The sequence below is a fragment of the Rhamphochromis longiceps genome, linkage group LG15 (assembly GCF_057381845.1).
Source record: "Rhamphochromis longiceps isolate RC_006_pf linkage group LG15, R_longiceps_female_GT1.1, whole genome shotgun sequence".
Taxonomy (NCBI): Eukaryota; Metazoa; Chordata; class Actinopteri; order Cichliformes; family Cichlidae; genus Rhamphochromis; species Rhamphochromis longiceps.
The window spans coordinates 12,708,349-12,734,729 of NC_140571.1; the positions used below are offsets into that span (position 1 = coordinate 12,708,349).

A 26,381-nucleotide genomic window follows, 5' to 3' on the forward strand; every position below is an offset into this window, starting at 1 on the left:
GTTAGCGCCATTTGACTTTGAGGTGCAGTATCGTCCTGGTCGGTGTAACACAGCAGCCGATACCCTCTCTAGACAGCCATTAGCAGGGGAGCCCCAGCCTGCAGGAGATGAGGAGGAGTTTGATGGATGCATATCCATCTGTAACCTTGTCAGCAGAGGGACAACGCTAGGCCTGGACTTAGTAAGTGCAGGTGTAAAATGTTGTCAGGTGAGGCAGGCCCGGGTCACAGCAGTTGAGCAAGACACCCATTTTACTGATTCCCAAGGGAATACACCCACTCTGCCAGGGTATTCTAAGGAAGAGTTGCGACAGTTTCAGTGCTCTGACCCTACTATCAAGTCCTTTAGGCAGTTTTGGGACAAAAAGAAGAAACCCACACACCAGCAGAGGAGAGGTTTGGCTAAGTCTGTGATTTCTCTGCTCCGGCAGTGGTCACGTATCATGGAGTTGGAGGGATTGTTGTATCGGGTCATTGAGGATGGACATTTGGGGAGGTGTCAGCAGCTCCTTTTGCCAGCTTGTTTAAAGGAAGCTGTACTGGGGAGTGTGCATGATCAGATGGGGCATCAGGGGGTGGAGCGGACCCAGAATCTGTTAAGACAGAGATGTTTTTGGGTTGGTATGTATGAAGAAGTGGACCAGTGGATTAAGAAATGCTACAGATGTGTGCTTACTAAGTTGCCACAGCCCAAGATTCATGCCCCTGTCAAGCCTTCTTTGGCCACTAGACCTCTTGAAGTGGTTGCAGTAGATTTTAGCATGTTGGAGCCAGCCTCAGATGGACGGGAAAATGTGTTGGTGGTTACAGATGTTTTCACCAAGTTCACACAAGCTTTCCCCACACGCGACCAGAAAGCTGATACAACTGCTAAGATTTTGCTTAGAGAGTGGTTCATGAGGTATGGCGTACCAGAGAGGTTACATTCTGATCAGGGCAGAAATTTTGAAAGTGATGTGATTCAGGAACTGTGCAAGTTATATGAGGTTAAAAAAAGCCGTACTACACCACATCATCCCCAAGGTAATGCACAATGTGAACGTTTCAATAGGACACTTCATGACCTATTGCGTACCCTCCCACCTGACAAGAAACGCCGTTGGCCTGAGTATTTGCCAGAATTGGTCTATGCGTACAATGTGACTCCCCATGCCACCACAGGGCACTCGCCGTATTACCTCATGTTTGGAGTGCACCCCCACCTTCCTGTAGATGCTTTACTGGGGCAGGAGCAGGTGCTTGATAAGAGACATGACTGGCTGGTTGTGCATCAGCAGCGCTTAAATGAAGCACATAACAGAGCAAGGCAGTACACGGAGCAGAAAGCAGCGGAAAGGCTTGAGCTGGACAAAACCCGAGTCTATTGCCCCCCTGTTGAAGTAGGTCAGTTAGTTTATCTGCGACACTGGCCCCAAGGCAGGAACAAAATTCAGGACGCCTGGAGCCCTGTGGTTTATAGGGTTGTCGAAGTCCAGGGCAGCACACATGCAGTGGAGCCGGTGGAGGGTGGGCCAGTAAAACGGGTTCACAGAGCTAACCTTAGACCTTGTATTGGCCCAATTCCTGCACCCAGGAAAAAGAAAAATAATGAATCCCCTGTGGTAGTGAGTCCTAGGACAGAAGAGAAAACAGGCTGTTCAGATCCAGATCCTGAGTATGTGTTGTTCGGAGAAACCTCATACCCAAGTGCAGAGCAGGGGTCTGATGAAGCAGTTCAAAGCAGTGACATTTCTGAGTCTGTAAACACTGATGATGCTCGTGTTACTGTACCATCTGACTCTGAGCAGGTGTCCACACCAGAGACAGTTGCTACTGAAACTAACAGGGATATTGGGGTCATTCCACCAACACCAGTGCCCCGTCGGGTGCATTCAAACCCTTACCATGTCCCTGTATCAGCATGTCATGCCATCACCTTGAGCCCTGAGGTACTGTCTCAGTTGTTGACTAATTTGGGTACTGCTCTCTTTAAGGAAGCAGTGCATGAGTTGAGATATACCAATTGAGTCACCGGGGACGTTGACTCTTAAGCAGGGGAGTATGTAGCCGGGTGGAAGTTCGATATTATGGGACATGCCACTGGATGGCACTGTTTTTCTTTTGGGGTACCTCTGAGAGCGGAAGGGATCATGGGGATCTACGGAGACATGCACGAGTGCTAGCTTGCATTGGTGTTATGTGGGTGTGCAATGCCTTTTTTCGCTGCGTGATCTGTTTTGAACGCAAAGTGTGCAACAGTTAAGGCACCAGGAGTAGCTGCCACCAACTTCGCCGTTCGTCTCAGAGGGATCCATATTCCGTTTTCTGCTGGATTAATGCACTGAGAAGCCACTACAGTTATTTTTGCACTGCCAAGTTTTGTTTTATTTATGTTTGGGTTTATATCAGACACGAAATGACGCTAGATGTCCTTGAGTTCCAGATGCTGATAAAGTTGGGGAAATAACCTGCAGTAGCAGTGGGTTACCAGAGCACAAAGCTGTTACTGGATAGGAGCTGTCTGTAACAATTTTATTTCTTTATTTTTACAACCTTGTTATTTTCTTCTGAGCACTTACTTTATCATTCAGATTAAAAGAACCCCAAAGATAATCTGTGTTCTGGGCTGGTTAATTTAGCCAGGCTACATTAATATATGGTCCCCGGGTAGGGGACGTATCAGATATTAAACTGATAAGAACAGATACTACACTTGATCTTAGCCAAAAGGCCGAGAAGCGATACCCACATATCGCACGACAGAAACGACTCATTCTGCTTACTGCAACTCTAACTCATGGTTACAATGAAGAACACAGTCGCCTTCTAACAAATGGTAGAGGACAGGTCGATGTTTTACTGACGTTTTACCTCCGAAACATCACAATATAACTATGGTCGGCATGTTTCAGTTTTTAAACGGCGCCACATATATGACGACACTTTAGTTTCTGAAACGCCGGTCAGCGCATGCCGGTTAATGAGATTCAAAATCACGTGGTCGCCTGCAGTCCAATCAGCGGTCGTTGAGACGGAGCGTCTTCAATTCATTTTTATAACTTTCTTGGCGTTATAATTGTTTTCATAATATGATAATTACATACTGTTAAATTTTTAATGTTTCTCCTCCCGGTAACTGTATTCCTGTTATGTCTGGGCTTTCCCTAATTGCACAAGCCAACGGTTCTACATATAACATGTACAGTAAGACTAAGCGACCTTGGCACAGACCTCTCATTTGTCTTTCATCCCAGCTTTTTTGGGGGTGACTGGGTGGGGGGATATTGCTCACAGCAAATTCCTAAAAACTCCTATTGATCATTGTTGCTCCCATAGATACATTTCAGTTTACCAGTCATGAGGCTCCAAATTATACCAGGAGTGGGGTTTGAACCCACGAGAGCATGCGCTCATTGGAGCTTAAGTCCAACGCCTTAACCACTCGGCCACCCTGGTGGATATATGTTGTGCATGCGTGTTCCTTTAGGAAACAGGAAGATTGGTAGGAGAAAGAAACGTATTAATCTTGTTTGTTAGGATCATAGCCATAAATGGAGGACTCTTATAAAGTCCATGGATTTTCATTCACACATATTACATGAGGTATCTACTCTTTACACACTAAGGATCCACACTACCAGGGCTACGGCACACAGCTGTTTTATAAATCATCAAAACCAATACTATCCTAAGATTTATTATATGCAAAAATGATCTGTTCCAAAATGTTTTCATGTAATCCTGAAAACAGAAAAACAATCTTCTGCACTATTATCCATCCACAAATGGAAACAACAGACAATACAGGTGATTTTAGCTAAAAAGCCAAGAAAAAATTGTGTGGTGTTTTTTTTTTTCAAACGATGTAATTTACAGCCACAGAGGACAGAAAGCTGCAGTATGTAGAGAAAGAGAAGAGTTAAACCTATAATCAACATGAGTCCTTGTAGATGGCAGCCTCCGGTTTTTAAAGACTTCTATTGGTCTCTAGTGGACAACAGAGGTAACTGCAGGATTGGAGCCAGAATAGTGTAACTGCAGTTCAAAACGACATATTTTTTTGATTTCCCATAGAAAGTGTGTGTCCAGCCACGTGTCAGTCCAAGTGGCAGGATTTAGTAATTCTGGTAATAGTTAAATGTAAGTCATTCACAAATATTAAGTCGCAACATTTCAGTCTGACTAACCTTGGAAGATTACACGAAGACAATGTCCAGATATGCAGACGCACGCATATATCTAGCGTATAAGAAATTTCTTTGCACAAACTGTTGAGTGAAATGACATTTGTTTTTCACAGCTTCAGGGGGTGCACCGTTCCTAGAAATACTGCAATACCAGGTCGATGCGTGGAGTGGACGGGGCAAGCCCCTATTCCATCTCCCTGCTCCAAAAATCAATTTAATATATGGTCCCCGGGTAGGGGACGTATCAGATATTAAACTGATAAGAACAGATACTACACTTGATCTTAGCCAAAAGGCCGAGAAGCGATACCCACATATCGCACGACAGAAACGACTCATTCTGCTTACTGCAACTCTAACTCATGGTTACAATGAAGAACACAGTCGCCTTCTAACAAATGGTAGAGGACAGGTCGATGTTTTACTGACGTTTTACCTCCGAAACATCACAATATAACTATGGTCGGCATGTTTCAGTTTTTAAACGGCGCCACATATATGACGACACTTTAGTTTCTGAAACGCCGGTCAGCGCATGCCGGTTAATGAGATTCAAAATCACGTGGTCGCCTGCAGTCCAATCAGCGGTCGTTGAGACGGAGCGTCTTCAATTCATTTTTATAACTTTCTTGGCGTTATAATTGTTTTCATAATATGATAATTACATACTGTTAAATTTTTAATGTTTCTCCTCCCGGTAACTGTATTCCTGTTATGTCTGGGCTTTCCCTAATTGCACAAGCCAACGGTTCTACATATAACATGTACAGTAAGACTAAGCGACCTTGGCACAGACCTCTCATTTGTCTTTCATCCCAGCTTTTTTGGGGGTGACTGGGTGGGGGGATATTGCTCACAGAAAATTCCTAAAAACTCCTATTGATCATTGTTGCTCCCATAGATACATTTCAGTTTACCAGTCATGAGGCTCCAAATTATACCAGGAGTGGGGTTTGAACCCACGAGAGCATGCGCTCATTGGAGCTTAAGTCCAACGACTTAACCACTCGGCCACCCGGGTGGATATATATTGTGCATGCGTGTTCCTTTAGGAAACAGGAAGATTGGTAGGAGAAAGAAACGTATTAATCTTGTTTGTTAGGATCATAGCCATAAATGGAGGACTCTTATAAAGTCCATGGATTTTCATTCACACATATTACATGAGGTATCTACTCTTTACACACTAAGGATCCACACTACCAGGGCTACGGCACACAGCTGTTTTATAAATCATCAAAACCAATACTATCCTAAGATTTATTATATGCAAAAATGATCTGTTCCAAAATGTTTTCATGTAATCCTGAAAACAGAAAAACAATCTTCTGCACTATTAACCATCCACAAATGGAAACAACAGACAATACAGGTGATTTTAGCTAAAAAGCCAAGAAAAAATTGTGTGGTGTTTTTTTTTTTTTCAAACGATGTAATTTACAGCCACAGAGGACAGAAAGCTGCAGTATGTAGAGAAAGAGAAGAGTTAAACCTATAATCAACATGAGTCCTTGTAGATGGCAGCCTCCGGTTTTTAAAGACTTCTATTGGTCTCTAGTGGACAAGAGAGGTAACTGCAGGATTGGAGCCAGAATAGTGTAACTGCAGTTCAAAACGACATATTTTTTTGATTTCCCATAGAAAGTGTGTGTCCAGCCACGTGTCAGTCCAAGTGGCAGGATTTAGTAATTCTGGTAATAGTTAAATGTAAGTCATTCACAAATATTAAGTCGCAACATTTCAGTCTGACTAACCTTGGAAGATTACACGAAGACAATGTCCAGATATGCAGACGCACGCATATATCTAGCGTATAAGAAATTTCTTTGCACAAACTGTTGAGTGAAATGACATTTGTTTTTCACAGCTTCAGGGGGTGCACCGTTCCTAGAAATACTGCAATACCAGGTCGATGCGTGGAGTGGACGGAGCAAGCCCCTATTCCATCTCCCTGCTCCAAAAATCAATTTAATATATGGTCCCCGGGTAGGGGACGTATCAGATATTAAACTGATAAGAACAGATACTACACTTGATCTTAGCCAAAAGGCCGAGAAGCGATACCCACATATCGCACGACAGAAACGACTCATTCTGCTTACTGCAACTCTAACTCATGGTTACAATGAAGAACACAGTCGCCTTCTAACAAATGGTAGAGGACAGGTCGATGTTTTACTGACGTTTTACCTCCGAAACATCACAATATAACTATGGTCGGCATGTTTCAGTTTTTAAACGGCGCCACATATATGACGACACTTTAGTTTCTGAAACGCCGGTCAGCGCATGCCGGTTAATGAGATTCAAAATCACGTGGTCGCCTGCAGTCCAATCAGCGGTCGTTGAGACGGAGCGTCTTCAATTCATTTTTATAACTTTCTTGGCGTTATAATTGTTTTCATAATATGATAATTACATACTGTTAAATTTTTAATGTTTCTCCTCCCGGTAACTGTATTCCTGTTATGTCTGGGCTTTCCCTAATTGCACAAGCCAACGGTTCTACATATAACATGTACAGTAAGACTAAGCGACCTTGGCACAGACCTCTCATTTGTCTTTCATCCCAGCTTTTTTGGGGGTGACTGGGTGGGGGGATATTGCTCACAGAAAATTCCTAAAAACTCCTATTGATCATTGTTGCTCCCATAGATACATTTCAGTTTACCAGTCATGAGGCTCCAAATTATACCAGGAGTGGGGTTTGAACCTACGAGAGCATGCGCTCATTGGAGCTTAAGTCCAACGCCTTAACCACTCGGCCACCCTGGTGCATATATATTGTGCATGCGTGTTCCTTTAGGAAACAGGAAGATTGGTAGGAGAAAGAAACGTATTAATCTTGTTTGTTAGGATCATAGCCATAAATGGAGGACTCTTATAAAGTCCATGGATTTTCATTCACACATATTACATGAGGTATCTACTCTTTACACACTAAGGATCCACACTACCAGGGCTACGGCACACAGCTGTTTTATAAATCATCAAAACCAATACTATCCTAAGATTTATTATATGCAAAAATGATCTGTTCCAAAATGTTTTCATGTAATCCTGAAAACAGAAAAACAATCTTCTGCACTATTAACCATCCACAAATGGAAACAACAGACAATACAGGTGATTTTAGCTAAAAAGCCAAGAAAAAATTGTGTGGTGTTTTTTTTTTTCAAACGATGTAATTTACAGCCACAGAGGACAGAAAGCTGCAGTATGTAGAGAAAGAGAAGAGTTAAACCTATAATCAACATGAGTCCTTGTAGATGGCAGCCTCCGGTTTTTAAAGACTTCTATTGGTCTCTAGTGGACAACAGAGGTAACTGCAGGATTGGAGCCAGAATAGTGTAACTGCAGTTCAAAACGACATATTTTTTTGATTTCCCATAGAAAGTGTGTGTCCAGCCACGTGTCAGTCCAAGTGGCAGGATTTAGTAATTCTGGTAATAGTTAAATGTAAGTCATTCACAAATATTAAGTCGCAACATTTCAGTCTGACTAACCTTGGAAGATTACACGAAGACAATGTCCAGATATGCAGACGCACGCATATATCTAGCGTATAAGAAATTTCTTTGCACAAACTGTTGAGTGAAATGACATTTGTTTTTCACAGCTTCAGGGGTTGCACCGTTCCTAGAAATACTGCAATACCAGGTCGATGCGTGGAGTGGACGGAGCAAGCCCCTATTCCATCTCCCTGCTCCAAAAATCAATTTAATATATGGTCCCCGGGTAGGGGACGTATCAGATATTAAACTGATAAGAACAGATACTACACTTGATCTTAGCCAAAAGGCCGAGAAGCGATACCCACATATCGCACGACAGAAACGACTCATTCTGCTTACTGCAACTCTAACTCATGGTTACAATGAAGAACACAGTCGCCTTCTAACAAATGGTAGAGGACAGGTCGATGTTTTACTGACGTTTTACCTCCGAAACATCACAATATAACTATGGTCGGCATGTTTCAGTTTTTAAACGGCGCCACATATATGACGACACTTTAGTTTCTGAAACGCCGGTCAGCGCATGCCGGTTAATGAGATTCAAAATCACGTGGTCGCCTGCAGTCCAATCAGCGGTCGTTGAGACGGAGCGTCTTCAATTCATTTTTATAACTTTCTTGGCGTTATAATTGTTTTCATAATATGATAATTACATACTGTTAAATTTTTAATGTTTCTCCTCCCGGTAACTGTATTCCTGTTATGTCTGGGCTTTCCCTAATTGCACAAGCCAACGGTTCTACATATAACATGTACAGTAAGACTAAGCGACCTTGGCACAGACCTCTCATTTGTCTTTCATCCCAGCTTTTTTGGGGGTGACTGGGTGGGGGGATATTGCTCACAGCAAATTCCTAAAAACTCCTATTGATCATTGTTGCTCCCATAGATACATTTCAGTTTACCAGTCATGAGGCTCCAAATTATACCAGGAGTGGGGTTTGAACCCACGAGAGCATGCGCTCATTGGAGCTTAAGTCCAACGACTTAACCACTCGGCCACCCGGGTGGATATATATTGTGCATGCGTGTTCCTTTAGGAAACAGGAAGATTGGTAGGAGAAAGAAACGTATTAATCTTGTTTGTTAGGATCATAGCCATAAATGGAGGACTCTTATAAAGTCCATGGATTTTCATTCACACATATTACATGAGGTATCTACTCTTTACACACTAAGGATCCACACTACCAGGGCTACGGCACACAGCTGTTTTATAAATCATCAAAACCAATACTATCCTAAGATTTATTATATGCAAAAATGATCTGTTCCAAAATGTTTTCATGTAATCCTGAAAACAGAAAAACAATCTTCTGCACTATTAACCATCCACAAATGGAAACAACAGACAATACAGGTGATTTTAGCTAAAAAGCCAAGAAAAAATTGTGTGGTGTTATTTTTTTTTTTCAAACGATGTAATTTACAGCCACAGAGGACAGAAAGCTGCAGTATGTAGAGAAAGAGAAGAGTTAAACCTATAATCAACATGAGTCCTTGTAGATGGCAGCCTCCGGTTTTTAAAGACTTCTATTGGTCTCTAGTGGACAACAGAGGTAACTGCAGGATTGGAGCCAGAATAGTGTAACTGCAGTTCAAAACGACATATTTTTTTGATTTCCCATAGAAAGTGTGTGTCCAGCCACGTGTCAGTCCAAGTGGCAGGATTTAGTAATTCTGGTAATAGTTAAATGTAAGTCATTCACAAATATTAAGTCGCAACATTTCAGTCTGACTAACCTTGGAAGATTACACGAAGACAATGTCCAGATATGCAGACGCACGCATATATCTAGCGTATAAGAAATTTCTTTGCACAAACTGTTGAGTGAAATGACATTTGTTTTTCACAGCTTCAGGGGGTGCACCGTTCCTAGAAATACTGCAATACCAGGTCGATGCGTGGAGTGGACGGAGCAAGCCCCTATTCCATCTCCCTGCTCCAAAAATCAATTTAATATATGGTCCCCGGGTAGGGGACGTATCAGATATTAAACTGATAAGAACAGATACTACACTTGATCTTAGCCAAAAGGCCGAGAAGCGATACCCACATATCGCACGACAGAAACGACTCATTCTGCTTACTGCAACTCTAACTCATGGTTACAATGAAGAACACAGTCGCCTTCTAACAAATGGTAGAGGACAGGTCGATGTTTTACTGACGTTTTACCTCCGAAACATCACAATATAACTATGGTCGGCATGTTTCAGTTTTTAAACGGCGCCACATATATGACGACACTTTAGTTTCTGAAACGCCGGTCAGCGCATGCCGGTTAATGAGATTCAAAATCACGTAGTCGCCTGCAGTCCAATCAGCGGTCGTTGAGACGGAGCGTCTTCAATTCATTTTTATAACTTTCTTGGCGTTATAATTGTTTTCATAATATGATAATTACATACTGTTAAATTTTTAATGTTTCTCCTCCCGGTAACTGTATTCCTGTTATGTCTGGGCTTTCCCTAATTGCACAAGCCAACGGTTCTACATATAACATGTACAGTAAGACTGTACCTCTCATTTGTCTTTCATCCCAGCTTTTTTGGGGGTGACTGGGTGGGGGGATATTGCTCACAGCAAATTCCTAAAAACTCCTATTGATCATTGTTGCTCCCATAGATACATTTCAGTTTACCAGTCATGAGGCTCCAAATTATACCAGGAGTGGGGTTTGAACCTACGAGAGCATGCGCTCATTGGAGCTTAAGTCCAACGCCTTAACCACTCGGCCACCCTGGTGCATATATATTGTGCATGCGTGTTCCTTTAGGAAACAGGAAGATTGGTAGGAGAAAGAAACGTATTAATCTTGTTTGTTAGGATCATAGCCATAAATGGAGGACTCTTATAAAGTCCATGGATTTTCATTCACACATATTACATGAGGTATCTACTCTTTACACACTAAGGATCCACACTACCAGGGCTACGGCACACAGCTGTTTTATAAATCATCAAAACCAATACTATCCTAAGATTTATTATATGCAAAAATGATCTGTTCCAAAATGTTTTCATGTAATCCTGAAAACAGAAAAACAATCTTCTGCACTATTAACCATCCACAAATGGAAACAACAGACAATACAGGTGATTTTAGCTAAAAAGCCAAGAAAAAATTGTGTGGTGTTTTTTTTTTTTTCAAACGATGTAATTTACAGCCACAGAGGACAGAAAGCTGCAGTATGTAGAGAAAGAGAAGAGTTAAACCTATAATCAACATGAGTCCTTGTAGATGGCAGCCTCCGGTTTTTAAAGACTTCTATTGGTCTCTAGTGGACAACAGAGGTAACTGCAGGATTCGAGCCAGAATAGTGTAACTGCAGTTCAAAACGACATATTTTTTTGATTTCCCATAGAAAGTGTGTGTCCAGCCACGTGTCAGTCCAAGTGGCAGGATTTAGTAATTCTGGTAATAGTTAAATGTAAGTCATTCACAAATATTAAGTCGCAACATTTCAGTCTGACTAACCTTGGAAGATTACACGAAGACAATGTCCAGATATGCAGACGCACGCATATATCTAGCGTATAAGAAATTTCTTTGCACAAACTGTTGAGTGAAATGACATTTGTTTTTCACAGCTTCAGGGGGTGCACCGTTCCTAGAAATACTGCAATACCAGGTCGATGCGTGGAGTGGACGGAGCAAGCCCCTATTCCATCTCCCTGCTCCAAAAATCAATTTAATATATGGTCCCCGGGTAGGGGACATATCAGATATTAAACTGATAAGAACAGATTTTTTTTTTCTTCTTTTTATTTTCTTTCCACAATCATTCAAAAACATTTTACCATTTCCTTTACAATAACAAGTTTACATTTCCATTTTTCCCCACATTCGTTCATGACAAACTGATTAACATTTTCATATGACATTTTCATTGACGTATAGCTTATCATTACTCCTTTTCCCTTCCTCCTTTCCTTACACTTTACCTACCACCACCTTTTGGGTACCTTCAGAGCAAAAAAAGGAGAGAAATCTTTCCATCTGTCCTTAATTGTGTCTATTCCCCATTTTTGTAGTTCATGCCAATATATCTTTTCAAATTCCCTTTCTATAGCCTTGATCGTCCCAATTTCCCCCTCTTTGTATCCCCCCATTATACAACTCTGTCTTGCCCTCCACAACTTAAGTTTAACAATTGATAACAACATGCAACGTATTTTATATCTCTCTTTTTCTGTACCTTTAGTCCCAAAGAAGGTGATCTCTTCATAAGTCACCGTCCCCAAACCTTTATACTTCCCCTTTACCCCTTCCCATACCTTTTTTGCGTATTCACATCCCCATAGTACATGTTCAATTGTTTCTTCTTTTATACAATTGTCCCTCGGACACTTTTTCTGTTTTCCCAAATTATGTGCGTACATAGTAACCCTCACGGGTAGCCTTTTATGTAAATGCATCCAATTAAAATCCTTTATGACATTTTTAAAACTCTTATCCTGTGTGAGTTTCCACACTTCTGGACTCACCGGTACCTGATTTTGGTTGGCTTTCCGTACCATTTTCTTGTATAGAAGTTTATGGTTTAATACTGTATCCACCTCTTTGCATTCCGGATGTTTCTTTCCCCATCCCACCATCCTCTGAAAATATTTTGGTCTAAACTCCGCCTTAGGTCCCTTATTTTCCCACCCTATCAAAAAACGGTATGGTATCGCCAACCAAAACCATAGCAATATTTGACATTTATGCACATAAGTCTGTTTCAATAATGTACACACATTTGTATAAAACATTGTATCTAACTTCAACGGGACATTTGGTACCCCCTTCCCACCATCTTCTATTTCTTGATACATTTGTAGTCTTTTTACATACTCGTAACCCCCCCATATGAATTTAAATATCCCCCTCATTATTTGTGCTCTATATATCTGTGGCATCGGGAACACGTAGGCCAAATGTAGTAATTTCGGCACTACCTCACTCTTTATAACCAAAACTTTCCCCGAGATTGATAATTTTCTTACTTTCCAAAGACCCAACTTCTTTTCCACCGCGTTCATCTTTTCTCTCCAATTACAAAACTCATCGCCTTCCTTGTTTCCAAAAGAGATTCCTAAAATATCCATTGGACCTTCACACAAAGTAAAATCACAGATGTTATCTCTTCTACCCTCCCATATCCCCAAATATTTATACTTTGTCTTCTCTTTATTTATCCTAGATCCCGTCGCTTTTTCATAAGCATTTAAAATTTCTATCACATCCCTTAAACTATCGTCATCTGCCAAATATAAAATCGTGTCGTCCGCGTATTGTGATATTTTTAAACATTCCCCCCGTGGCATCATTATCCCTTTCACTCTTTGGCTTTCCCTTATTGCACAGGCCAAAGGTTCAACATAAAGTACATAAAGCACAACAGATAATGGACATCCTTGTCTCAAACCCCTTGTTTGATACACCTTTTCTGTAAGAAATCCATTTAATTTTATTTTCGAGTTTATGCCCTTATATAAATTCTTTACCCATTTTATAAAGGTCCCTCCCAGCCCCATATACTCCATTGCCCTCCACAAAAATTCGTGATCTACCCTATCAAAGGCCTTTTGCTGATCCAAGCTCACACATATTGCTGCCAAGTTTCTATCCCTCACATATGTAAGTATATCTCTGTGTAATTGCACATTCCAGGTAATTTGCCTCCCCCGTACCCCGCACGTTTGATCCTTCTCCACTATGTGCGACATTACTCCTGCAAGTCTATTTGCAAATATCCTACTCAAGATCTTATAATCCACACATAACATGGTTAACGGTCTATAGTTATCAAGTTGATGTGGGTTGCCTTTCTTAAATAATACGGAAACCACACCCATCTTCATACTCTCTGTCATCGCCTCTCCCTCCATGATTTCCTTAAAAACTCCCACCAAATGTATCCCCACCACCCCCCAAAGGGTTTCGTAAAATTCCTTTGTTAAACCATCTATTCCCGGCACTTTATTTGCCTTCATTCCTTTTATTACTTTATATGCCTCCTCTATCGTCACTTCCCCCTCTAGCTTTTCCCTTTCTTCTCCCGTTAGTCTCTTCTTTATTTTCTTCAAGAAGAAATCCCCTTTCCCTCCCTCTAGATTTTCTTTGCTGAACAGCTCCTCATAATATTCCTTCGCCACCTTTAACATATCTTCTCTCCCTTCCGTCATTTTCCCATCCTTCTCCAATTTTGTTATGACTCCCCTTTTTTCCCTACTTTTCATCTTTTTGAAGAAAAAAGCGGAACATTTCTCGTTCTCCTCATACTCCTCCTGTTTTAATTTATATGTTTCAGCCCTTGCCTTCCTCTCAAGTAATTCTTCCTGTTTCGATCTTAAAATTTCTATTTTCTCGTCCTTATTTTTATTTTTTTCTTTTGTTTGTAGTGCGTAAGTATATTCTATTTCTTTTTGCAGCGTGCGGAATTCCTCATTCCTAGCTCTTGACCTTTCCGTACAGTAATCCACTGTGAACTTTTTTATTTTATTTTTTACATCCTCCCACCAATCCAGTTTATTCATGTATAACTTCTCCGTCTCTGCCCATAAGGGGAAGAGCTCTGCAAATTTTTTCTTATATTCTTTTTCCATAAGTACTTCATTATTTAGTTTCCAGTAACCTTTTCCATAATCTGTTCCTTTTATCTCCACTTCCACCTCTACCATTTGATGATCCGTGAACAGTGCCGGTATTAGTTTTCCTTGCTTTATTTTGCACTTTTTGTCTACCAATATATAATCTAATCTACTTTCCACCCCTCTTGTATTCTTCCATGTGTGCCCCACTTGTTTCCCCTGTAGTGTAGCCATTGCATCTATCAAACCATATTTTTTTATGAAAGTCTTGAAGGGGAGGGAGGATTTTTCCTTCTCCAAGGTGCAGTTGAAATCCCCTCCCACCAGAATATTTTTTTTTGTCATAAAACAGGTATCCATTTTTAAGAGTAGTTCTCTTCTCAACTTTGGATCCACATGTGCGTACACGTTTATTATCCGGTTTTGCATTCCACTTTTTTCCACATCTACAACCATCACCCTTCCCTGTATTAACGTGTAACTTTCCTTTATCCTTATACTTTTGTTTCCACATAACACTCCGACCCCAGTCCCGTGTACCCCCCCTATACTCCAAGCCGATTCACCTCCTCTCCATTCCTCCGTAAAAAGGTCAATATCCCCCTCATCCTTTAGATGTACTTCTTGCAGTAGGCAAACATCAAAATTATAATGTAACAAAAATTCATAAACCATTTTCCTCTTTCGGGCGTTTTTAAGCCCCCTTACATTTAAAGTAATTATTCGGAATTTTCCCATATCTTAACAACAAAACCAAATCATTACCAAACAAAAACATGGGAATACGTTTATAATTAAAGTCCGGAGGAAAAAATTAAATAACTGCATTAAGTAACCTAAAAAATCTTCTTTTATTCCGAAATCCCCATTTTTAACTCTCCATATTAACTTGCGCCAGCAAGTTTTTTATAAAGGAATCTTCCGACTTTTCTTCACTTTCGGCCTCTTCCCCCGTATCCCCATCACTAGTTAAGTCACTTAAAGGCGTGTGCATACATTCAGTCTGTGTACCTCTCAGAACATGTCCCTCCACATTTTCCACCTCCTCGGTCCGTTCCTCTCTGTCCTCTCTACTTTTCATTTTAGTCTCTTCTGAAGAAGCGCCCGAGCTCACCTTTCTCCGCCTCTTAGCTGATTTTCTCCGAGGCTTCGCTACTACTTCCCACACCTGTCCGTCCTCCCCTTGTTTCTCTCTCTCGGCATCCAGTTCACGTGGATTTCCTCCCTCCTCCTTTCTCTGCTCTGCTCCACCTTCCTTGCTCCCATCTCTCTCCTCATTAGTCTGATCTTCGGCAGCCGTTGGCGCCTCCTGTGCTCTCCTTTCAGTATCAGTTTCTGTGTCCGTTTTTCTATGATATCCGTCTTTAGTTCCAGATTTTGCCGCTTCAGAATATGACCTTGGCCTAGTACAGTCTCTTGCCATGTGCGTCTCCGAATCACACAAGTGACATTTTCTAGGCTCCTTGCAGTCTTTTGTTATATGGCCTATCTTTCCGCAACTCCTGCACCTCATTTGTTCGCAACTGTCCGCATTGTGTCCGGTGCTACCACATTTTCTGCACGCTTGGGGCTGCCCGGCATACACTAGGAAGCCCCTATCCGCTCCAATAGAGAACACCGCGGGCGGGTGGCAATACCCGTCTTCGGTGGCCATATCCACATTTAATTTGACTCGAAATTGTCTTTTTCCGGTCCATAGGCCTAAGCCATCCTTTATTTTCCGCACTCCTGGTAGTACTGTAACGTACCTTCCCAAGAAATACTTAATAGTCTCTTCAGAAACCCATGGGTTGTACATATGAACAGTTAGGATCCTATAATCATTTCTGTACATAGGGGTTACCATGTATTTTCTCAATTCTTCGTTTTCTTCTCCAATACACTTCCTTCTCACCTCCTCCGCGCATTCTCCCGTGCAAAAGGTTACATCGTAATGTTTACTTGCCGTGCTCTGCTGAAGGCAGTAGATTTCCTCAGGCTGTATCTTTAAAGCCTCGTATAGGATCCTCCGTCCAAAATTAATTCTGTCATGGATTTCCTCATCTTTCTCCATCAGCTCGAATCTCAAAGTATTTCTTGTACCTTGCATCCATGCATTCCTCTCATGGAAGTTGGCCGATGATGCCGCCATCCTGCATTGCTTCTCGCCTTATCACTGATAAGAACAGATACTACACTTGATCTTAGCCAAAAGGCCGAGAAGCGATACCCACATATCGCACGACAGAAACGACTCATTCTGCTTACTGCAACTCTAACTCATGGTTACTCTCATTTGTCTTTCATCCCAGCTTTTTTGGGGGTGACTGGGTGGGGGGATATTGCTCACAGCAAATTCCTAAAAACTCCTATTGATCATTGTTGCTCCCATAGATACATTTCAGTTTACCAGTCATGAGGCTCCAAATTATACCAGGAGTGGGGTTTGAACCCATGAGAGCATGCGCTCATTGGAGCTTAAGTCCAACGCCTTAACCACTCGGCCATAGGGTTTACAGGGATGGAGGACTCAAATGAGAAAATATCCAGCGAGCAGCAGTTTTTGGTGCAATGTTTCAAAACAAGCTATGCAGAAGAGCATGTTTGGGAGCACCGTACATCTGACTTTGAAGCAGATGGGCTACAGCAACAGAAGGCCAAAATGAGAGCCACACTAACAGCTACAACAACTTTTTCAAGAATATTATTTTATGACAGACTTGAGCATGAATGATGAATATGAATCGGAAACAACAATGAACAACAATGTGAAACTGCTCATGAATCATTTAATCTATGAGTGAAAGTAGTTTTCTTTAATCTCCTCCTCCTTTAGTTTGCCTCTCCTCTTTATAAGCTCCAGCTCTCTTCTCCTACTCACATCTCTAAACAGTAAAGATCATTTACACCTCACACTGACAACATGCTGTGGACCTTCTGCACTCTCATCACTGCTCTAACATGTAAGATCTTCTTATTCCATTTTTTAGTCCATATTTAGAGCTAAACTTTAAACTTCTATTTTTTCTGTGTTTCCTGGCAGATGTTGATGCAGTGATTGTGTTGACCCAAACACCTGCTGTCCACACAGTTTCTCCAGGTCAAGAAGTTGTTCTCAACTGTAACATAGAGAGAGATGATGGGAATTCTGTTAGATGGTATAAACAAGTTCCTGGAACGGTTCCTCAGTATGTTCTAAGATTTTATCATTCTAGCAGCTCACCCAGCTTTGGAACAGGATTCTCCTCAGACAGATTCAACTCTAAGTCCTCATCAAACATTGATTACCAGTTCATTATCAAGCGAGCAGAGACAGGAGACTCTGCAGTGTATTACTGTCAGACATGGGATGACTCTGCCAGTGCAGCTGTACCACAGTGATTTAGACAGTGACAAAAACCTCCTCATTAGTACTTCTGCTTTTTTAGAAACTTTCACATGCAAAAAAAAAAAAGACCCATAAAAGAAACCCTGTAATGTGCTATTAAACACTAAATCCTCCATTTTTAAATCCTTTTTAATCTTCATTATTAAAGGCATAAAGAGGAAAGCACTGAAATATGTACATCTCATTTACTCACATCAGCCCGAACAGATCACATAAACCAAACTATCCAACATATAGTATTATATGTTGCTGCAAGCTATTCTTAATAACAGAAATTTTATAGATACTACTCACAGGTCTAACTGTCCAACAGCAGTTTAACTTATCATTTAAAAAAAAGTGTAGTTAACATGCAGTTTAAAAAATATATATAAAGCTATACTGAAGCTAGTTTAGAGCTTCTACACCATCTTCATTTACATTTAGTTTTGATTATTCAGAAACATATTTTTAAGGCAGAAGGAAAATATAGAAGTGTGAGGATAAGGACACTAGTGATAAATGTTTGATTCTTTTACAACCATTTTTAAGAACACGGTGTGATTTATTGTAGCTATTGTATTATTATGGTATATATTTTTCTATCATTTGTAAAAATGATGACGATCAAACTGACTGACATAATACTCATGGGAAGGAAATATACAGTATTTACTCAGTGTCTTTTCTGCACACTGCAATTCTGTCAAGAATACTTGAATGTGTTTTAAGTATTTTACTATTGGGTGGCTGTAGCTCAGGTGGCAGAGCAGGTCAGCCACTAATCAGATGGTTGGTGGTTTGATCCCAGGCTGCCTCCTGGCTGCATGCCAAATATCCTTGGGCAAGATACTAACCCCATGTTTGCCTACTGGTGGTGGTCAGAGGGCCCGGTGGCGCCAGTGTCCACCTCTGTCAGTGCGTCCCAGGGCAGCTGTGGTTACAATGTAGCTTGCTATCGCCAGTGTGTGAATGACTGAATGTAGTGTGAAGCGCTTTGGGGTCCTTAGGGACTAGAAAAGCGCTATACAAATGCAGGGCATTTACTTGTTTAAATGATTAGCACTAGTGCTCATAAACCACAACGTAATGATCTGTGAATGTGCTTGAAAGCGATTGTTTACAGTACACAGCAGTTATGTTAAAAATATGCTTCTCTGTTATCTGAAATAGAAATACAAAAACTAAAAGTTTTTTTATTTGCAAAAACTAACAGATCGAAAAAATACATTCCCCAAACAAACAAAACAAACTTTGTTGTTGATGACTGATGAATAAAAATAACAAAAAAGAATGCAGTACAGTAGAATTGTATTGCATGGGATCATTTTACAAATAAACTAATGCCAACAAATAACTAAAGCACAATAAACAAACATTGAGCTTATTTGAAATTCATCCATCCATCCATCCATCCATCCATTTGCTTCCGCTTATCCTTTTCAGGGTCGCGGGGGGCGCTGGAGCCTATCCCAGCTGTCATAGGGCGAGAGGCAGGGTACACCCTGCACAGCATCAGGAAAAAGGAGCACGAGAAGCTTGAGAAATACCAAAGGCTCAGAGAAGAGCTCGAGAAGATGTGGAGGGTTAAGGTAACAGTGGTCCCAGTGGTAATTGGAACACTCGGTTTGGTGACTCCCAAGCTAGGTGAGCGGCTCCAGCAGATCCCAGGAACAACATCAGAGATCTCTGTCCAGAAGAGCGCAGCCCTAAGAACATAAATAAACATAAATCAGAATAAATTTGATAGTATTGACATTATATAAATTAGAGATGGACCGATCCGATATTACGTATCGGTATCGGTCCGATACTGACCTAAATTACTGGATCGGATATCGGAGAAAAATAAAAAATGTAATCCGATCCATTAAATATCACGAAATCACCTCGCAAAACTTGCAACATGCCGTAACTCACCTCAGAACGTTAGCACGTCGGAGCAGTATGCATCACGTGATAGAGCGGCTGTGGCATGCGGGACCTGTCGGTGGTCTGGATAGCATTTGGAGCTTCGCTAGCAACCTGGCATTTCATCTCCGACAAAGTTATCCCCGAGAGAAGTAAAGCAAGTGTGTAAGTCCATCTCTGAATGTTTGTAAAGCATTCCTGCGTTAAGCTTAATAAGCGACTGCCTCTTCTTGCTAACAAATGCACAAAAAAACCCCAAAAAGAAATCTTTCTACCTTCTGCAAAGTTCATCGCCCCAGAAAGACAAGTCAAAACAAGTAAAAAAAAAAATAAAAATGTAACAGCCTCCCGATTATGACCAATATATCATTTACGTCACTGATACATCCGTAACTGAAATTAACTCAGAACAATTTGTTTATTTTTTTAAATGGTCATTCAGAATCAGAAGATTATTTACGGTGATGTTTTTGGTGGGAGTGAAACAACAATCTACTGATAAAACCAATAAAAATAAGATATGATAATAAGAAATAACCACTGTTGGAAGCCTTATTTACTCTTATCGCCTTAATCATGTGCAGTAATTAAAGTTGAAATGAGAAACTTTGCATTTGAAAGATGCTCTTCTACTGGGCACTCAAAATGCTTTCTTACAACAAGCATCATTCATCCACACCTTCATACATAATGTGCGCACATTTTAAATATAAATTAATATTACTGTAGCAGTATTTTTTTTTTTTTTTTAAAGATAAAATGGCCACATTTAAGAAGGCAGGACCTGCAGTTATTGTCCTTTTCCAGACATTTATCTGGCACTTACTTTGGGGTTTTCTGCAGCTCGTCCTCGGGGCCCTCCAGACACAGAGACAGCAGGTCGTAACCCAGGATCTTCTGGGCTATGGTGAACATTTCTTTAATGTTGGGGTATTTCAAAAGTCCTCTGCCCATGCCCACAAACTGGCTGCCCTGACTGGGGAAGAGGAGCACGGAGCAGCCGCTGCTTTTGGGTGAGGCGCCGCGGCTGGCTCGCTGTTCGGGGGAAAAGCGGGGGCTTCAGCCGGAGGAGGGTAATCTCCAGCCGTGGAACCGGGCTTGTTGGTGGACAGCGTCCTGCTCAGAGAGACCAGCGACCTGACCTTCCCTCTGGAAGATGCCGCCATCCTGACTGCCACTGATGCCAACATGAGCTGTTCCTCATCCAACGACGTGTCTGCAGATGAAATAAGACGCACAGCCCGCCCGGACAAACTGTAATCACCAAAAGAGTCAACTTTGCTTGAACTCAATTCTGACATCTGCTCGGCATGACACCTCACAGGGAGACGAAAACAACCGCCAGAGGAAAGAAAAGAACAAAATCTTCAGCGAAGGAAGATGATATCTCCAATAAAACTATTTTTGAAGCCATTATGGGACTTGACAAAAAATTTGAAGCACAACTGGAGGATATCAAGGAACAAAACAGACAAAGTGCAGCTATGGTTGCCAGCTTGGCTAAGGCTGTAGAGTTTAACGCTGCAGAGATAGCTGATTGCAAACTGAAAGTTGTTAAACTGGCAAATGCGAATGAACTGCTGCTTAAAGAAAACGAAGACTTGAAAAGAAGAGTGAGAGAACAAGAGCGCTACCGAATGAGGTGGTGCCTAAAACTGAAAGGGGTGAAGGAAGACAAAGACGAAAACATTAGAGTGAAGGTTTTGCAAACGCTTCAGAAGATTGCCCCTGACTTGAACTTAGAAGAGGCTGTTGATATTGTCCACCGCTTAGGGAAACAAGTTGATGGCAGAAACAGAAACATCATTATTCTATTCACACAGAGGCGAATTAAAGAAGAATTGTGGAGGCGCACCAAAGATTCTTCAACCTGCAAGCAAGAAGGCATCAGCTTCGCAGAGATGTTGCTGCAGGAGGACATACAAGATCGACAGCGCCTATGGCCTCTGGTGGAGGAAGAAAGACGTGCAAAACTACAAATATCTGTAGTTTCCACTCCGTATATTTTCAAAACAAACTCGTTACTTTGGGTTTAACGCATTTGGGGGAAGTTAATATTTCACGTCACTGCAGGCCTTCAAACAATGAGATTTGAGCCTAAACAGTGAAAGGCAGTCGCGTTTTAATCAGTAGAGGATGTCGCATAAAAAGAGATGAAAGAACAAACCATGTACTGTAGTGTTGATTTATTTATTTTTAGCACAACACCAGAACAACCCCACGTGCCCATAATTTGCGGTACTTCAGAAAAAAAGGAGTGAACATAAAAGGGAGTAAAATGTTGTGTCAGGTAATTTCAAATGCAGCATTTCTATCACCTCAACAAACACTAACTGTGTTACAGTGTGTTGCTATCTAAAGCTCTACTTGCTGTATTTCACAGGAAGAGAAAGAATGAGAGCTAACTTCACTCAGAGATATAGAAAGAAAGAGAAAGAAACCAGGCTGTATTTAAAGGTAAGGACTGCTTAGTGATATTTGATAAAATGTAGTTGTATTTTCACAGGGACATAAAGTGCTTGTCTTACTCCCTTCTTCTAGCTCGAAATTACTTGCCAAGTGGTAAGGACCGTTCATGGTCACACGGTGAGAACATTGGTGTTGACTATGAAGAGATAGGGTCAGACAGGGGAGGGGCCAGTCAGATTTATCAACTCAACCTCCTTAAAGCATGGAGAGAGGCTGAAACCAATCTCTGGTGAGCCCGGTTAAGGAAAGAGATGAGTTGGTGCCTGAGATGCCAAATTCCAACATCCTCATTCCCGCCATTGAGATAACACTCTCACACAGGCCCAGAGAGCAGATGTTGCTGCATTGCAGATGTGTTATACCCCCTGCCCAGCCGAATGACTCTCAAAACGAAAATTTTGCAGAAAATCAATGTGATCGCTTGAATCACTGGAATTATCATCTCGATATCTCTTGTCCTTCTTTCATTTCAGACGTCTTGAAAACAAGTTTTAACAAAGTCCTGGAGAAGTGCCCAATGCTGGAGGACCTCCTGCTTTACCCCTGGCTCAGATAAACTCCTCTCTGACACAAACACACACGCATACTGAATTCACATCTTGCCATACAAATGTGATACAGTAACCAACTTTCTTTCTTTCAGAAAGAAAGAAAATTGGGAGATTCAAAAATTTCCTCACAGTAATGTTTGCATCAGTCTATCAGACGAATCCCCTCCAAGTCCAATATTTACATCAGTTACAGTGATAATGCTTGGTGTCTACTTTCAGCCACCGCAGTAGAATGCCAGGAATGAATCTCATTGAAATTGTAGTTGCATTTGCTATTTCATTAAATTGTCATGGATGATACACAGATAACCCAACAGCAAACAGAGGAAAACAATGGGCTTAAATACACAGAGGGATAAATGAGGGAATAAGACACAGGATGAGAGCACAGCTGCGAGAAATCACAAACAACAAGACCATGGGGAAGGAAAACTGAAAACACTAACATAGTCTAAGGAGCTTAGAAAGAAAACGTCTGGACTTCTTTAAGTTGCTTGAAGATGTTCAAGCAAAGTTTAAGTTCTTTTCATCCGAGAAGGTGAAACATCTTCAAGCAACTTCAAGTCCAGACGCTTTCTTTCCAAACTCCTTAGACTACGATGACCTAGATGACTGAGAACCTTCACAGACATGAAAACACTAACATAGCACACATGACTATCAAAGTAAAACAGCAAACAAGAGACTTTTACAAAGACACAGAGTTGACACAGAGACATGACTGACTGGGGAGAAATTGGGGAACATGGAAACAAGAGTGACTAGACATGACACGTGGGACACAGGGGCAAGGCAAAGTAACAGAAACCTAAAGCCTAAGAATATAACACAAGAAGAAAACAATAAAGAGAACCAAAAACATACATAAGAATAATCAATGAATATAAATGAACAAACACAAAACACTGGGTCACAGACTCACTACCATGACAGTTAAATGTACATAATAAATACTTTAAATCAGATGACAATGTAGCTGACACTGTGTTTATTATAATGTGTGTGGTCAACCACAAATCTTCATACTGTCATCCATAGATGAGGTCTTTATACAAATGATGAAAGATAATGAAAGAAACTGTTTAATTGATATGAAATGATTGAATTATAAGAAATATTATGGCTTTGTCTGCCAGTGTTTTTCTGTAAACTACTTTGAACTACTGGCAGTCAGTGAAGTCACTGAAAGGCAAGATTCTATGTTGTGTTGCCGTAGTTTCCAGAGTTTACTTATAAAGCTCACTTACAGAATTCAGTTAGAAAAGTCAAGCATTTGAAGGGTGCACATTTGAAGGAATATTAACTCAATCTTAGCTCATTACGGTTTACATTTTCGATTTTAAAGGGTCTCCGAAATTACAATGAAAAAGGAAACAAGAAAAATTGCCACTCCAGCCGATAAGAAAGATTCGGGAGATCAAGGTAAGTAAAATAATAAAATCAAATCCTGGTAAAATCCAAATCCTAGAAATGTTGACACTGTGTGAATCATTTTTGGAGCAATTGAATCATATGTTTAATTGAAAATAGCTTTAATACAAGATGTCTAATCAAAGAAAGGTTACCGGTCTTTTGGTAAAATAATGTAATAAGTTTATTCTTGGACTCAACAGTAAAAACAGACCAACAAGTGCCATCAAGATCTAAGACTTAGTAAACCTAGTATCAACTCGCACTGATCAGTTATTTTTTTCATCCCAAGATTAAACTTGTGATCATTTAAGCAAAAGCAATTTCAAATTCTTTGCCATCAAACTGCTTCCAGTCTTGATGTCGGGGACTCTTTTTCACCACTGTGTTGTTGTCGTTTATAGATTGTAAGAGCAGGACTGCTAAAAGAAAGGCCAGTCCTGAAAAGAAGACCCCAATGAAAAGGAGGAGGGTCGCTGAGCAGGCTGGTCCTTCCACCAGCTCAGATGTGGTCAAAGGAGTGAAGCGCAAGGTTGTGCAAGATGAAGAGGACACAACAAAGAGAGCAAAGAGGGCTAAACTTCTTGACCATATGAGCGGTGACAAGGAGCAAGCATCCTCCTCGTTGGACTCTGGTAAAGGTAGGCTAATTAGTTGAATAAGGGGGTAGATTAAGTGTGGTTGCTAGGTTTAAGATATTGGTGTTTAGTGTTTGTGTCTATCATCCAGTGAGCTGATATGCTTTTGGTGTTTTCCACATCTCCAGACTTGAACAACAAACAGGTGTGCGCAAAAAATGGCAAAAGAAAGGCCACGGGAGACGACAGAGAGTCACCCAAGAAAAAAAAAAGGAATGTGGACCAGGACAAAAAATCAGTGGCAGACCAAAAACGTAAGTAGCAAGCAGCTTGGGTTTTATATTCAGGGGAAGGGCAAAAGGAACATTTAGGCTACAGAGGAGAGTAATTTGTGTCACAGCTGTAATAAAACAAGATTTGCTGTTTTGTCTGTTCAGGTGAATTCCAAGCCAGATATGTGGAGGAGCACCAGCTCGGAGAAGGAGGCTGCGGAGCAGTGTTTTCTGGCTACCGGATAGAAGATCGTTTTCCAGTAAGTGTTCAGATGATGGTAGTAAGACAGGCAGTAACGCAGATAATGGATAATATCGTAAACTGAAACGTCTGCTGTGTTTCCACCTTTCATTATGTCATACTGAGGAAATGCTCACCAATGCTCTGTGTCTTCTAGGTTGCCATCAAACACATTCCCAAAAATAAAGTCTACTGCAAAGTGGCGGTAAGCGTCCAACACTTGAATTAGTTTTACATTACTGGATTGAATGCGGCGTTCCTCATCATCCACTTTGTTGTAATATTTCAGGATGAAAGCGGGAAGATGCTCTCGGTGGAAGTGGCCATTATGGTTAAACTTGCAGGTGAAGCAGAAGGGTCAGTGGGAATATCAGCACCTGTGTCCTTGCTGGAGTGGTTCGACCTTGGCAAAGAGCTGATCCTGGTGCTGGAGAGACCTGTCCCCGCTGTGGACCTGCAAAAATACAAAGCAGAATATGGAAGAACCTTACCAGAGGACAAGGCCAAGGTAGGTTGACTGGGAGAGCCTTAGACTGTACAGCATTCAATCAAGGCAGAAAAGCATTAACTCATTATTGTGTTTTTCATCTTTTCCAGGTCATTCTGAAGCAACTAGTTGATGCTGTAAAGGAACTTGAGGATAAACACATCTTTCATCGGGACATCAAGGGAGAAAACATTCTGATTGAGACCGGCTCCGATGTGCCTCGAGTTCGCATCATTGACTTTGGACTGAGCTGCTTTGTTAAACAGCGATCTCTGTATCGCGTCTTCTATGGTAACATATTCTGCTCCTGCTTTTCACAGATGTAGCAATTTGTGTCTTTTGTTTTAGAAGAAATTGTAATTGTGTCTGTTTGTTAGGCACTCCTCTTCACACCCCTCCCGAGTGGTACAGGAGGAGCTGCTACAGGTGTGGACCCACCACGGTGTGGCAAATGGGAGTGGTGTTGTATGAAGCGCTTCATGCACGGCACTTTAGTACCGAGAGGTTCCTCGCAAAGAAACTGAGCATCAAAAAGCGTCTGTCCACAGGTAAGAAAACTTCACACTTCCAGATTCACTGATGTCTTGGATCACTAGAACTATCATCTTCATCTTTTTGATCTTTTCTTTCTTTCAAGAATGCCAGAATTTCTTGGAGGCATGTTTAACTATAGCCCCGGAGAAGCGCCCAACACTGGAGGAGCTCCAGCTTCACCCCTGGCTAAGATAGCACACACAAACACACAATTCACACCTTATCATATAAGTGTGATACATTGTGGTAACCTCCTTTCTTTTTTCTGTTGGACAGGAATGGGTCAATCTTAAAAAATAAATAAATAAAAAATTAGCTT

The 26,381-nt window shown here is 41.2% G+C and overlaps 1 protein-coding gene, 9 non-coding genes and 3 pseudogenes across 10 annotated transcripts; 1 reads left to right on the forward strand and 12 right to left on the reverse strand.

Moving 5' to 3' along the window:
- Positions 1-2,607: 2,607 nt before the first annotated feature.
- LOC146652300 (U2 spliceosomal RNA) lies at positions 2,608-2,721 on the reverse strand (annotated as a pseudogene).
- A 630-nt stretch (positions 2,722-3,351) lies between these two features.
- Positions 3,352-3,434, reverse strand: trnal-uaa (transfer RNA leucine (anticodon UAA)). The gene has a single exon. It is a non-coding gene; the product is annotated as a tRNA-Leu (tRNA).
- Positions 3,435-4,282: 848 nt separating this feature from the next.
- On the reverse strand, positions 4,283-4,473 carry LOC146652302 (U2 spliceosomal RNA). Its single transcript, XR_014907743.1, has one exon. It is a non-coding gene; the product is annotated as a U2 spliceosomal RNA (small nuclear RNA).
- Positions 4,474-5,103: 630 nt separating this feature from the next.
- On the reverse strand, positions 5,104-5,186 carry trnal-uaa (transfer RNA leucine (anticodon UAA)). Its single transcript has one exon. It is a non-coding gene; the product is annotated as a tRNA-Leu (tRNA).
- Positions 5,187-6,036: 850 nt separating this feature from the next.
- On the reverse strand, positions 6,037-6,227 carry LOC146652304 (U2 spliceosomal RNA). The gene has a single exon (XR_014907816.1). It is a non-coding gene; the product is annotated as a U2 spliceosomal RNA (small nuclear RNA).
- Positions 6,228-6,857: 630 nt separating this feature from the next.
- trnal-uaa (transfer RNA leucine (anticodon UAA)) lies at positions 6,858-6,940 on the reverse strand. The gene has a single exon. It is a non-coding gene; the product is annotated as a tRNA-Leu (tRNA).
- An 848-nt stretch (positions 6,941-7,788) lies between these two features.
- On the reverse strand, positions 7,789-7,979 carry LOC146652306 (U2 spliceosomal RNA). Its single transcript, XR_014907820.1, has one exon. It is a non-coding gene; the product is annotated as a U2 spliceosomal RNA (small nuclear RNA).
- A 630-nt stretch (positions 7,980-8,609) lies between these two features.
- trnal-uaa (transfer RNA leucine (anticodon UAA)) lies at positions 8,610-8,692 on the reverse strand. The gene has a single exon. It is a non-coding gene; the product is annotated as a tRNA-Leu (tRNA).
- An 851-nt stretch (positions 8,693-9,543) lies between these two features.
- On the reverse strand, positions 9,544-9,734 carry LOC146652308 (U2 spliceosomal RNA). Its single transcript, XR_014907817.1, has one exon. It is a non-coding gene; the product is annotated as a U2 spliceosomal RNA (small nuclear RNA).
- Positions 9,735-10,349: 615 nt separating this feature from the next.
- On the reverse strand, positions 10,350-10,432 carry trnal-uaa (transfer RNA leucine (anticodon UAA)). Its single transcript has one exon. It is a non-coding gene; the product is annotated as a tRNA-Leu (tRNA).
- An 850-nt stretch (positions 10,433-11,282) lies between these two features.
- LOC146652310 (U2 spliceosomal RNA) lies at positions 11,283-11,484 on the reverse strand (annotated as a pseudogene).
- A 4,885-nt stretch (positions 11,485-16,369) lies between these two features.
- Positions 16,370-16,470, reverse strand: LOC146652311 (U2 spliceosomal RNA; annotated as a pseudogene).
- Positions 16,471-21,867: 5,397 nt separating this feature from the next.
- On the forward strand, positions 21,868-26,280 carry LOC146652312 (serine/threonine-protein kinase pim-1-like). The gene is made up of 10 exons (XM_085381633.1): positions 21,868-21,977; positions 22,463-23,962; positions 24,355-24,591; positions 24,717-24,842; positions 24,966-25,060; positions 25,199-25,246; positions 25,331-25,549; positions 25,639-25,819; positions 25,906-26,076; positions 26,166-26,280. The coding sequence occupies exons 2-10, from the start codon at positions 23,902-23,904 to the stop codon at positions 26,255-26,257; spliced, it is 1,230 nt and encodes a 409-aa protein (XP_085237759.1). The 5' UTR covers positions 21,868-21,977; positions 22,463-23,901; the 3' UTR covers positions 26,258-26,280.
- The last annotated feature ends 101 nt before the right edge of the window (positions 26,281-26,381 follow it).

Bases quoted from the DNA above. Each gene is read 5' to 3' on its own strand.
- LOC146652312 (XM_085381633.1), top strand. From the start codon at position 23,902: ATGAAAAAGGAAACAAGAAAAATTGCCACTCCAGCCGATAAGAAAGAT. The intron at 25,247-25,330 runs GTAAGCGTCCAA...GTAATATTTCAG, and splicing joins AAGTCTACTGCAAAGTGGCG to GATGAAAGCGGGAAGATGCT. The intron at 26,077-26,165 runs GTAAGAAAACTT...CTTTCTTTCAAG, and splicing joins CAAAAAGCGTCTGTCCACAG to AATGCCAGAATTTCTTGGAG.